At 42.5% G+C, this 13,827-nt stretch overlaps 1 protein-coding gene across 8 annotated transcripts in view; it reads left to right on the top strand.

Annotated features, from left to right (window-relative positions):
• The first annotated feature begins 5,027 nt into the window (after positions 1-5,027).
• Positions 5,028-13,827, top strand: part of dennd5a (DENN/MADD domain containing 5A) — a 496,539-nt gene continuing 487,739 nt past the window's right edge. For 5 of the 8 annotated variants that reach the window (XR_011933108.1, XR_011933106.1, XM_072466513.1 and 2 more), the window contains exon 1: positions 5,028-5,177. Coding sequence is in view for 4 of the 8 variants with exons in the window: in XM_072466513.1 (XP_072322614.1) it covers positions 5,075-5,177 (103 nt within the window). In the remaining 4 variants the exon portion in view is untranslated. The remainder of the gene's footprint in view (positions 5,178-13,827) is intronic. The other 3 variants (XR_011933109.1, XR_011933107.1, XM_072466512.1) reach the window with 1 other exon arrangement.

The raw sequence follows: 13,827 nt of genomic DNA, 5'->3' as shown, positions 1-13,827 counted from the left end.
CCCCATATCAATAACAACAATCCCATCCTCCCACCAACCCCAAACATTAGCCCGCATGTTCACATAAACAAATGACAAAAAGGAATCAGGAATCACCCATAGTTACCATTAACACACAGCACCCCCCTCCCCCCAACCCTCCCACCCACCCCCCCAACTAATGTTCGATGTTATCCAGTTCTTGAAAGTGCATAATGAATAATGCCCCTGAATTGTAGAACCCCTCCATCCTTCCCCTCAGTTCAAACGTAACCTTCTCAAGAGTCAAGAATTCCAACAGGTCCCCCCGCCACGCCAGGGCACAGGGTGGAGAGGTTGCTCCCCATCCCATCAGGATCCGCCTTTGGGCGATCAACGAGGTGAAGGCTACAATATCTGCTTCCGCACCGGTTTCCAACCCTGGCTGGTCCGACACCCCGAATATGGCCACCCGGGGGACCGGGTCCAGTTTCACGTGCACCACTTTAGAAATTACCCTAAAAACCTCCTTCCAGTAATTCTCCAGCTTTGGACAGGGCCAAAACACATGAATGTGATTAGCGGGGGCCCCCCCGCAACGTTCACACACACCTTCCACTCATGAGGTGGAGGCATTCACTCTCCGGAGCACCTCACACCAGAACCCCACCTCCATATCCTCTCCCAACTCTTCCTCCCACTTTGCTTTGATCCCATCCAGTGGTGCCTTCTCCTCTTCCAAAATAGCCCTGTAAACTGCTGACACTACCCCCTTCTCCAGTCCCCCTGTCATCAGCACCTCCTCCAGCAATGTGGAGGCCAGCTACCCCGGGAAGCTCTGTATCTCCTTTCTGGCAAAATCTCAAACCTGCACGTATCTAAACATTTCCCCCTGCTCCAGCCCATACTTCGCTTCCAGCTCCTTCAATCCTGCAAATCAACCCGTAAGAAACAAATCTTTTAATGTCTTAATCCCCTTCTCCTCCCATTTCCGAAAATTTCCATCCCACCTCCCTGGCTCAAATCTGTGGTTCCCTCGAATCGGCATTTCCCTTGACCCTGCCCCCAACCCAAAGTGTTGAGCACTGCCCCTTTTGGCCAATTCATTGGCCATCAGCTGAATCAATCACATTGTGTCATCACTGATTTCTCCTGTTGCTACAATCCTCTGCTTGAATTTAAAGGCAAAGGCCACTTTCAAGCTGCTTTGCCTTAAGGCACCGGTTCATTATTCATCCATGGATCAGAATGGTAATAGCAAAAGAAAGGGGGAAATAAGAGAATAAACAGGAAACAAATAGGAGGGGTCTTTACATTGGGGAGTAGGGCATCAATTAGTTTTATTGGGGAAGAGGGTATAGTCAAGTAAATCAGTATTTTCAGAAATATGGCAAAAGTAGGGGTGAAGGCTAGACAGTTTGGATTTTGAAAATGCAGCTGTAAATTCATTGAGAGATAAATTTATTGGGCACAGATACAGAAGGACATAGAGTTGGGGCAGGGAATGGAGATGTGGGGGGTAAATGATTCATGGAAGTGATCAGAGATGGCTTTATCTGTAATTAAAAAGATGGGGTGAGGAAGACCACATGTGCTGGCAAGGTTAAGGTGGTAGCTCTGAATATGGATTGGGAAACTTAATGGAGGGAGAGATTTGTGGAGGATAAGAGAGCAGTGAACTGCTTTTGGTTTTGAACTGAACCTCCCCCCCCCCCCCCCCCCCTCCCACCTTAGCATTCATACTTTTTTATACTGAGGGTTTCTTAAAGTCAACCAATCAAATGGACTTGAGTCACATGTGTACCAGACCAGGTTGGACTGCCAAGCCTCTTTCCTGAAGGACCCAGTTGGGTTTTAAATGGCAGCTTTCATGGTCATATTCACTGCTTCTATAAAATGAATTCAATGTTTTAACGTGCCATGGTGGGTTGGGGGTCGGTTTGCAGGATTGAAGGAGCTGGGAGCAAAGTATGGGCTGGAGCAGGGGCAAATATTTAGATACATGCAAGTTCGAGACTTTGCCAGAAAGGTGATACAGAGCTTCCCAGTAGAGCCGGCTTCCACATTGCTGACGACAGGGGGACTGGAGAAGGGGGTAGTATAAGTGGTATACGGGGCTATTTTGAAAGAGGAGAAGGCACCGCTGGAAGTGATCAAGGCAAAGTGGGAGGAAGAGTTGGGAGAGGGTATGAAGGAGGTGTTCTGGTGTGAGGTGCTACGGAGGGTGAATGCCTCCACCTCGTATGTGAAGTTGGGGCTGATACAGCTGAAGGTGGTGTACAGAGCACGCCTTACAAGGGCAAGGATGAGCCGGCTCTTTGAGGGGGTAGAAGATGTGTGTGAACATTGCACATTGCGGGGGGTGGGGGGGGGGGGGAATCTGCAAACCACGTTTATATGTTTTGGTCCTGTCCAAACCTGGAGGATTACTGGAAGGAGGTTTTTTGAAATAAATTTAGAGTACCCAATTCATTTTTTCCAATTAAGGGGCAATTTAGTGTGGCCAATCCACCTCGCCTGCAAATCTTTGGGTTGTGGGGGCGAAATCCACGCAAACACGGAGAAAATGTGCAAACTCCATACAGACAGTAACCCAGAGCCCGGATCAAACCTGGGACCTCGGCGCTGTGAGGCATCAGGGCTAATCCACTGCGCCACCATGCTGCCCTTGGAAAGAGGTAATCACTAAAGTGGTGCACGTGAAACTGGACCTGGGCCCTCGGGAGTCCATATTCGGGGTGTCGGATCAGCCAGGGTTGGAAACGGGTGCGGAGGCAGATGTTGTAGCCTTCGCCTCATTGATCGCCCAAAGGCGGATCCTGTTAAGGTGGAGATCAACCTCTCCACCCTGTGCCCTGCGTGGTGGGGGGACCTGCTGGAATTCTTGACACTTAAGAAGGTCAAATTTAAATTACAATTCGTGAGGGTTATTCATTATGCACTTTCAAGAATTGAACTACATTGAACATTAGGGGAGGTGCTGGGAGGGTTGGGGGGAGGGTGACTGTATGTGTTAATGATGACTATGAGCGATTCCTCATTCCTTTTTGTCATTTGTCTATGTTAACATGCGGGCTAATGTTTGGGGGTTGGGTGGGAGGATGGGATCGTTGTTATTGATATGGGTATTGACATTGAATTTGTTACTGATAATTGTTTATGAAATGAAAAATGAAAAAATGAAAATCGCTTAGTCACAAGTAGGCTTCAATGAAGTTACTGTGAAAAGCCCCTAGTCGCCAAATTCCGGCGCCTGTTCGGGGAGGCTGGTACGGGAATTGAACCGTGCTGCTGGCCTGCCTTGGGTCTGCTTTCAAAGCCAGCGATTTAGCCCAGTGTGCTAAACCAGGGTGTAAATATGGGAGAAAATGTGAAAAAGGAGAATAAAAATAATTTTAAAAAAAACATGATCATTATGAATAGCGGAGCAGGCTCGAAGGGCCGTATGGCCTTCTCCTGCTTCTATTTTCTATGTATGTTTCTATGTATCTCAGCCCTCCTCTTAGTATTGCCCATTAACTCATGCTATGAGTGCAGTTGACAATGAACATTTAACAGGTGGATTTGGAAGATCAGGGGCAAAATGGAAATTAGTCAAGAGAATAATAAAGAGGAGGATAATGAGGTGACGATCTATTTTAGATTGGCCAGAGGACCAAGCAAGAAGATTAGATTCAATGATAACATGGAATTGTATTTGGCAGGACAGGGGCAGGAAACAGATGACTGACTACAGGTTTGCAGTTATATATTCCTAATTCTTCTTAATGTTCTTATTGCAATCATATTTAATATTCTATGGTGTTCATTTGGTAAGAGAATTGTTCACTGGCATTGTTGCTCTGAAATTGATCTTTTTTCAATGGTACAGCATAGATTATGAGACGATATGACATAAGTGTTTAAAATTATGGAAGAATGGGATGAGTTAGGTAGAATCAGAAGGCATCATGACTGAGGGCCATGGAGGCAAAATTAAATGTAAGATATTGAAATCATAAAGCAGGAGGAAATTCTTTACACTTGTGAGACCGTGGCATTCACTTCCAAGATTAGTGGTTGAGGCAAACATTATGTTCATGTTCAAGATAGATTGGATAGATGGATAAAGGGAGGTTGAAGGGATACAAAAAGGTGAGTAAATATGATTATGCATACATGAAGGATAAATGTCGACATGGGCTAGTTGGACGGAATAGCCTATTTCTGTGTTGCGAATAATGCTGAATCACACGGACTCATTGCTCCCCTTAATTTTAAATTCATGTGTCCCGCACTTAAATTGATTCTACGCACATTTACCCAGTGTCTCAGCGAGAATTGAAATAGGAGCAATAGCAAGTCTAACAAAGGTGTGACGAATTAATTTGGACAAGACACTTAAATCAGCAATACCAAAAGTGATAAATAAAGATCGTTCTTATAAAAACTTGGGTCTTTTGACCGTTACTTCCTGATGCACAGATTGGTCGACGATGAGTAATGCGCAGTACAGCATCATTAAAGCTGAACCTGTTTTGGGCTTCCAAAAGGTGAGAAACCAAAGTAATTAAAAAAAAAAAATTGCATCTAAGCATTCTTTATGTGATGAAGAAAAATGTTGCAGTTGGCACTGAACCAGAGGTGGACGAAAAATCACATTAAAGGGTGTTGTTGCCCCCCTCCCCAAATCATCTGCAATGCAATGAATTATGCCACGATTGATAGTCTACTGGCGGGTGAAAAACAAAATCATTTCTGCCAAATTACAATCAACTGGGAAATTAAATGTGTATAAATTTGCATTATACGTTTTTTTTCTTCTGCAGATGAGGAAAGCAGCACTGATGTGAATAAGAGCTGTGCTGTGCTGAGGTGAAGGATGGGAAGGAAGTGTGTGTGTGTGAGGGGTGGAGGTGGTGCAGACTCGGTTGTGAGGCGGGGACTGGTCGCCCCTTTAAAGGGGGTGGGCGGTTGTGGACAGTTCGGACCAGCATGCAGTGCAGCGCTGTTTTAACGGTTCCAGCTCGAGCTGGGATGCGAGCCGCTGCGCGCCGGCACTAACCCCGGCTGAAGGGGCGGCGCGCGAGCCGGGGATCCGGAGCCAGTGGACGCCCGCCTCCGCCGATCGCTCACCATGACCGCCAACAACACCGCCGCCGCCAGCTGCCGCTTCGCTGATTACTTCGTCATCTCTGGTCTGGATATCGAGACCGGCTTGGAGCCGGACGAGCTCTCGGGTGAGCATCTCCCTCTTTTCTTTCCCTTTTAAAAAAAATAAAAATCTGTATATATTGTTCACAATCTCTCTCCCTCACTACTGTGATTGGCGCCGAGGTAAAGCGGAAACTTCAAACTTCTCAGCTGCTGACACGTTAAAAATACACGGCCACTGGGCAGAAGTATTTCGGAACCGAGTAGAAGACACGATTCGGTAGCTTTGGCCCAGATAAAGGCAGCGTTATTGCCATCTACTGTTGCAGGAAGTGATGATGCTGAGCTGCCGTTTGACAGTTCGCAATCCTTGCAAATGGAGTTCGCTTTGTCCAGTCTTTATTTTACAGCATCACTTGGTTTAGATATTTTGAGCCCTGTAGTTAGGCAATTTTATTAGTGTAGATATTTATTGGCGAGCAACGTGATGTATCGAAGCAGTTATTTGTAGATTTAAAAGGATGCGACTATATTTAAGGCGATATCTAGAGTCGTTAGCGAATGATGTAACTGTAAACAAAGACTGTTTAACACGCAGCATCGTATATAAATTGCATTAATTCAATATCTTAATGTATGCATATATTACATGGATTCGAACACGATATGTGTGTGGTAAACCGGTTCCTCTTTTGACCATGTTAAATAGGTCATTAGGGATTCACACGGCTTCTGGTGGCAGTATTTTAAACTGTAAACCAGCACCATACATTTTGAAAGCGTTTTGAACAAAGTCCTGTTTGAGGTATTAAAGTCTAGCTATTTGGAAATGCACTTAATCTTGCTCCTGCGTTTTGGTATATAAAAATGGTGCAGCCAATAGTTGTTTTCTCTAATTTCGTGATTAATATCATGTTTAACATGCTTCTGATTTGAATATTAATGATGTGTTACACACTATTCTTCACTGTACTTTAAAGTTTATCAAGTACACCAAATTTTAAGTCTTAAGTTTTGTAGATATATATTTCAAAAAGTGCCTTAAATTATCACGCTTGCATCAGTCATATCTTCTGTTCATAGAGCTCTTGTCTTGTACCAAGAACATAGAATTATAGACGAGTAGCAGCACTGAAGGAGGCCATTTAATAGTGTTCTTTTTCTTGCCTTCAATGGATTGGCTAAATGAAAATGTTCTTTACATTTCTAACACTATTTGTTTATAAATGAGTATTACAACAGTGTGCAGGTATCTTATTTTCTGAATAAACTCTTTTTGTTAAGGAAAAATGCTACTGTAGGCCTCAGCAGTCTATTTAAAAATAATCTTTGTGCTGTATATTACAATGTGTCTGTTAATATGGTTATGCTTTCAATTTTTAGATATGTTTTGAAGGTGAATACTTTATAAATCTAATGAAGTAGTTGCACAGTTTGTTCTTCCTGTGCATATGCTTGGTGTTTAGTATGATTAAAGTCGATTTAGTATTTGTTGTTTGGCATTGTCGATGCTGTGCATCAGGGTAATCCTGTAGTCTTGTAAATAAGAGAGAGATCTTTAGAAAAGAGGGTGAGGGTGGGCTTGAATCATCTGCATTCAGATTGTCCTTGGGGTCCTTCCGCATCAGCTCATCTCGAGCGAGGCTCGAAAAGGATGATGTCATTGTTACTGAAACTCTCAGGAAGAAAGCAACGACTGCATGTTTCTCTTGGGATGCTGCTGGGCCAATCCTGGCACAGGCTTTGCTATTTAGCTAATGCGGCTGTGGGAATGAACTGAGAATACCACTGGAATATCACTGCCCCAAAAATTAATAGTTTCTGAGTGAATGCATAAATCTGCTCTTGATTTCAACTAGTTTGAATTAAATGCTTTAAAATGTGCACCAGTGTATATTTTTTCCTGTTCTCTGTTGCCAGTTTATGTTGCTATGCATGGTGATAACAAATAAAATATGCACAGTATAACCAGGCCCCTATTTTAATTCGAAATTCGTGGGGGCCTATGTGGTTTACCAGTTTTTTTTAGTTTATTTTGTCAGAATTTAATTATTTCAAGAGATATTCATTTATAAATTGCTTTTGCGGACTTCCGGTTGCGGCTATGCGGAGCCAAGTCGCACGTTCGGCAGCTCCGACTTTTGGGCTCTTTTTAGAGTGTGTGTGTGTGTGTGTGTGTCAGGAGGGAGAAGTACGGAATGTGTTGGTGGTTAAATATAGAGCAGAAGGGCAGGATAAGGGTGTGTAGCCCACATATATGTTCTTTACACCAATGTCTGAGGAACACATTGCAGGTGCAAATTAAAGGAGGGCATGGTGTGGTGACCATTACTGAGAAATGATTATCGGGTGGAGGCTAAATATTCTAGATTAGAAGATAGAGAAAATGGTACAGGGGGAGGAGCAGCCTTGGTGATGAAAGGATGAAATCACTACACCAATTAAGAGGGTATACAAGAAGATAGCAGGCGATGGAAGCTTTGGGGAAGAATTATGGAATAGAAAAGCTTTTTAAGACCACACAGTAGTTATGTATAGGACCTCTCGGAGCGTCTGTGAGGTAGTAGATATATAAATGCAGAGGATATTCAAGCATGTAGCAAAGGCAGAATGGTTTTAATAGGGGATTAACATTTTTATATTGATTAGGAGAAGCAGACTCCTGCATTTTCTGAACGTGTCAAAGATAGGTTTTTGCAACAATGTCTAGAAACAACAAGGAGGTAGGCCTTTATTGATTTTCGTTACCAGCGTAACTGTATATGAACATTTATCTTAATAGCGATTTTTCAAAAAAAAAAAAAAATTCAGTGACTTCATCCTGTGCTGGCTAGCGTTAATTGTTTATTTCTACTTGTCCTGGAAGATGGCAGTGAGTTACCTACTTGAAACGCTGCAGTCTGTGGTGGAAGTACTACATTCGCATTGCTATTGGGGGAAGAGCGTTCCAGGATTTTGATCCAGTAACAGCAAAAGAATGACTATATATTCCCAAGTTGGAAGGCTGTGTGACTTGGAGGGGAACTTGCAGGTGGGGAGTTCCCATGTCCCTGCTTCTCTTGTTCTTTTAGATCGTAGCGATCACATGTTTGTAAGGTGTTATCAATGGATTCTTGGTGAGTTTGTGCGGTGAATCTTGTAGATGGTACACATTGCAGCCACTGCATGGTAGTGGAGCTGCCAGTCTAGCAGATTGCTTTGTCTTGGATGGTGACTGAGTGCTGTTGAAGCTGCACTCCTTCAGGCAAGCAGGGAATATTCCACTGAACCCCTAACTTGTGTCTGTAGAGATGATGGACAGGCTTGGGGAATCGCGAGGTGAGTTACTCCCTGCAGAATTCCCAGCCTCTGATCTGCTATTGTAGCCACCATTTTGTATTGCTGTTCCAGTTCAGTTTCTGGTTAATGGCAATCCCCGAAAGTTGAGGGTGTTTAGAAGGGAGAAATGCAAAACAGCTATTAAGGTTCCAGATTTACGCAAGGCTGACTTCAATGAGTCTGAGACTGTCCACAGTAAAATAGGTAACTGTTAATGGTAAAATGACAGGAGATCAGTGGGATATGTTCAGAAAATATAGAGCCAGTTTATACTGCTAAAGGACAGAGTTTGACTTGCAAAAAAGCCAGCCGTAAACAACTAACAGGTAAGAGACAACATAAAACTAAAAGAAAGACTATCCAAAAATATTCTAGGTCATGGCAAAGGAAAGTACAGCAAGGGTGGCAAAATAAATTATAAGAGTTACAAAAAGGGATTATGGAAATATGCTTGCAAAGCATATCAAAATCAACACATTTGTCTATTGTGTCAATAAAAAGAGGGTGGTCAGGAATAATGTCAGTCCCTCAAACTGATAATGGTGATATTGAAAATAAGAAATTAGCCGACATATTGAACAATTACTTTGTGCCAATATAAATAGTGGAAGAAGAGGATAACATGACAGACCCCGTTTTAAAGGAATTAATATTGAAACTAAGACTGACTCGCCAAAATTAATGTGAACAAAATAAATGCTGCAGAAAATAATTGCTGAAAATAATTGCCATTAAGAGTGACTAATCTCCAGGAACAGATGGTTTTCATCCCATAGTTTTAAAAGTAATAGGCGAGATCATAGAAATTGCCCTTCCAAAGGTCTCTTGATTCGTGAACTGTCCCTTTATGGATTGGAAAATTGTCACTGCACAATTTTAAAAATGAGAAAAGGAAACCAGAGATTATAAACCAATGAACCTAACACCTGTTGTCAGGAAACTATTAGAGTCTGTGATTTAAGGATGGAGTGACTGAACATCTTTAAAAAATTTGATCAGAGAGAACCCACACACATGTAAAAATCACACCTGAGGAATATGACTGAATGTTGTGAAGAGGTGACAACAGTGGGGATAAGGGAATGTTTATGGATGTTAATTATGTGCACATCCAGAGGCATGTAATATCTTATCGACTGTGATATAAAGTCGAAGCTAATGGAATTGAAGGAAAATTTGTTGACCTGTTGCGTGGTAGAAGATGATAAGTAGGGATAATGGACGGGTGCTTTCATTGAAAGGATGTAACGTATGGCATTCTACAAGGATCTGTGCTTGGGCCTCAAATATTCACTGAATTTATTAACTGCTTATACAATGTGAGAGAAAGCCACATATTCAAGTTATAGTTTGTCAATGGCACAAAGATGGATGACATTATGAGCTGTGTAAATGCTGCCTCATAGCTCCAGAGTCCCTGGTTCAATTCCAGCTTCAGGTGACTGTCGGTGCGGAGTTTGCACTTTCTCCCCGTGTCTGCGTGGGTTTCCTCCGGGTTCTCTGGTTTCCTCTCACAGTCCAAAGATGTGCAGGTTAGGTTAATTGGCCATGATAAGTTGTTCCTTAGTGTCTAAAGATGTTAGGTGGGGTTACAGGGATGGGGTGGAGGCGTGGGCTCTTTCCAAGGGCTGGTGCAGACTCGATGGGCCGAATGGCCCCCTTCTGCACTGTAAATTCTATGATATTAATGGATTAAGTAAAGGGGCTAATTAATGGAAAATGAATTTCGGTGTAGGTAAAAGTGAGAACAGGGTACTTTCTAAAGCGCAAAAAATGAGAAACACTGGATGTTCAAAGTGAGTTCCGAAGAAGAATCTTATTTGACTTGAAACATCAACTCTGTTTCTCTTAGATTCTGACAGACCTGCTGAATATTTCCAGCACTTTATAAAAAAAAAAAAAAACATTCTGGATGTCTCAGTACATAAATCATTAAGATGTCATAAGCGGATACAAAAAATAATCAAACAGCTAATGGAAGTGCTGGCCTTCATATCTAGAGAGGACTCCAATAGAAGAGAGGTGTGTGTGATGGGGATAGAAGTTTTCTACACTGTACAAAAAAGCTCTATTCAAACCACACCTGGAGAACCGTTCTGGCCACCCATGGTCTTGGAGAGAGCGCAGCATGGATCAATAAAATTTCTGGACTCCAAAGGCTTAATTACGAAAATAGATTACAGAAACTAGGATTGTCTCCCCTGGAATTTGGAAGGTTGAAGGGTGATTTGATTGAAGTTCGCCAGATACTAAGGGGAACAGATAGATTAGGTAGAGGCAAGCTCTTTCTGTTGGTAGGTGCATCTAGGGCACAGCCTGATAATTGGAACTAAACATTTAGGAAGTGAAGTTAGGAAGAACTTTGCCATGCAAAGGATGATTGTGGTTTGGAACTTCTTTCTGCAAACAGCAATTGAGCATTTGGTTAATTGTCAATTTTAAACCAGTGCTCGTTTTTTTTTAATCCTAAGATATTTAGGTATCTGGGACAAGGGCAGGTGCATTGAGTTAGTTAACAGATCAGCCACGATCACATTGAATGGCTGCAAAACTGGCTCTAGGGGCTTAATGCCGGATTTTGTTTTCTATGTTCCTAGAACTCCCATAATATCGGCAACTCTGCCATTTTAGTGTGCAGCAGCATAGGTTGACGTCCTATTCAAGACAGAAATTTGGCAATAGGCTAAGGGTTCAGGTTCAGGTACAATTCCAGGAAAGGAGTCCCCCATGTGCCCTCTTGGGTTGATTATAGTCTCCGGGCGATATTTTGATGAACAGGGAATTCTCCCTAGTGTCCTGGCCAATACTTGTCCTTCATCCAATATCACCACCTTGGTGTTACGCAGTTTTTATGGAAGCATCCTACGTGCAAACTGGCTATTGCACTTGTAAAGAACACATTTTTCTTGTGGCATTTTCTTAATGTCCGCTGTGCATTTGACATCAATGACCACTTCTCCAAGTCAAATTACTAAGAAACTTTAAATTTTAATTTACTTTGTATGAAAGGTGCACATTTTTCTCATAAGAATGTACCTTGCTGACCTAAGTCCAGGCAGCTTGAGTGCAGATTGGTGAAAGGTTAGTTCCCCACAAGTGTGTATAAGTGCTACGATTCTGTTATGGATATTAACAATCCTCCAATTCTCTTCAAAGACCTTGAGTGTGGACTCCTCTCCTCCTCCTAATTCTGGATGTAGATAGACTGCTTTTTCCTGGTATTCTCCTACAACTTCTATACATCTCTTTCCAAGCTGACTTTTGTTTTTGCCATAACGCCCTGTGAGAACCACTGTAGATTTATTTCACCTAGGTGCAAACTAGAACAAATCTTCCAGCTGTGAAATCAAATCACAGATACATCTGACTGACTATCCTTTCTTGTTGGCTCTCTCCATCTGGTGAGTTGCATTTTGCATCACAGCAAAACTGCAGCTGCCTCTCTGTTCCCAAACCTAACTGCTGGTTCCTTGTTTCTGTTAACAAATGCCAACAGATAACTGAAAAAAGAAGAACCTTTTACCCATCTCCATTGCAATATGATATGCTTTGAGATGGGCTCAAACAGAAATTAAGATGAATTAGTTTACCTTCAAAATTATTCTTTGATTCTGTAACCGATATGAATAATTTATATATTTAATGGAGTTTTACGGCTCCCCTTCCCAGAATTGCTTGCCCTCTTTAAAAAAAACTCTCGTTGATGACTTGGTTTTGCCATATTTTGATCTGAAATGTATAATTTAAAAGTGAGGGTAAACCTGTCTGCATTGCAAGCCTAGAAATGGCTTATTCATGATCCAAATTTAACACTTCTACTCCTCCTGAAATTGTAAGATAACGTTAGCTTTTGCCTGTAATTAACTCCCAAGATTGTTTGAATTGTTTATTTCCGGTTACTTATCAGTTTCTCAATCAGATGCCCCCATTTTCTACAGTTATTTCTTAACTTAATTCATGTTTTGGAATAAAAATTATGAACTTGATAGTCGCAACAAAGGGCAAAGTTCTATTAATCAGGGGAAATTATGCAGATTTTGGCACTTGTTTCAGCTAAGAACATCCTACTCATTATGACATTAGCTTGCTGAGTGTAAAGGTTTCCTTTTTCTTTTGTTTTGAGCACCTCAATTTCTTCATGCACTTTATTGATCTCCTGTGAGACCAGTTTCATGCCTATTTTTTCAACTGTCTCTGCGAGCTGAACGTTGCTCTGTCTTGGTGACCCAAACTGGATGTGCTTACAAATCTTGCTATTCACTACTTGCCAACGATTTGGAACATAAATTTTTTTGTCCTTATTTGCATTCTAGTACAGGCTACTACATCCAGTATGTACGTTACTTTTGTGTAACCGCTCTGTGTCATGATTGGTAATGGTGTTAAAAATCTCAGGAATGAGACCATAGTTGCCTTTTCCTACAGGGATGGGGCCATGTTTTGGTGTCAATTTTATTTTCAATAAGTATTTGTATGGGGCCTTTTACATAGCAAACTGTCCCAAGGAATCAAAAAGAATGGCATAGTAGCACAATAGTTAGGACTGTTGCTTCACAGTGCCAGGGTCCCGGGTTCGATTACTGCTTGGGTCACTGTCTGTGTGGAGTCTGCATGCTCTCCCTGTGTCTGCGTGAGTTTCCTGCGGGTGCTCCAGTTTCCTCCCGCAAGTGCTGTTGGGTGAATTGGACATTCTGAATTCTCCCTCTGTGTACCTGAACAGGCGCCGGAGTGTGGCGACTAGGAGATTTTCACAGTAACTTCATTGCCGTGTTAATAATTTAATATTTCATTTAATCTTTTATTATTGTCAATAGTATGTGAGCCTGCTTCTGGCAATCATAAAGATTATTATTATAAAGAGCTAGGTTTTAAAGAGCATATTAAAGGAGGAGAGCGAAGTGAAGAGGTGGAGAAATTAGAGGTTTCCAGACCGTGGGGCCTTGACAGCTGCTGTCACGGTCATATCCCGTACGGGACCTATGGGGTACGGATGATTGTCTTCCCCGTCGTTCTCGCAGAGTACGAGCTCCTCTTTCTCCCCCCCCCCCCCCCCCCCCCCCCCAATTTCTTTATTCTTACTCGGTGTTCCCCGCGACGAGGAGTAAACTGGTTTGCTGTCGATGCTGCAGCCGACTGTGCTGAGCCACATCCCTGATTTTCTGGACCGAGGTTGGAAGCAACTATTTCGTCAAGCTTCTATTTGGCCGATTGGATGCATTTGACGTCTGTGTTGAAGGCTGGAATCCGTGTGCAGAAAGGATGCGTTACTACTTCTGGATCAACAACATCACGGAGAACGAGTGCCAGACGATCATACTATTAACAAAGAAATGTGCAGCACAGGAACAGGCCCTTCGGCCCTCCAAGCCCGTGCCGACCATACTGCCCGACTAAACTACAATCTTCTACACTTCCTGG

The sequence above is a fragment of the Scyliorhinus torazame genome, chromosome 10 (genome assembly GCF_047496885.1).
Source record: "Scyliorhinus torazame isolate Kashiwa2021f chromosome 10, sScyTor2.1, whole genome shotgun sequence".
NCBI lineage: Eukaryota > Metazoa > Chordata > Chondrichthyes > Carcharhiniformes > Scyliorhinidae > Scyliorhinus > Scyliorhinus torazame.
Note: the sequence above shows the minus strand (reverse complement) of the source record. Positions and strands in the feature narration are given on the sequence as shown.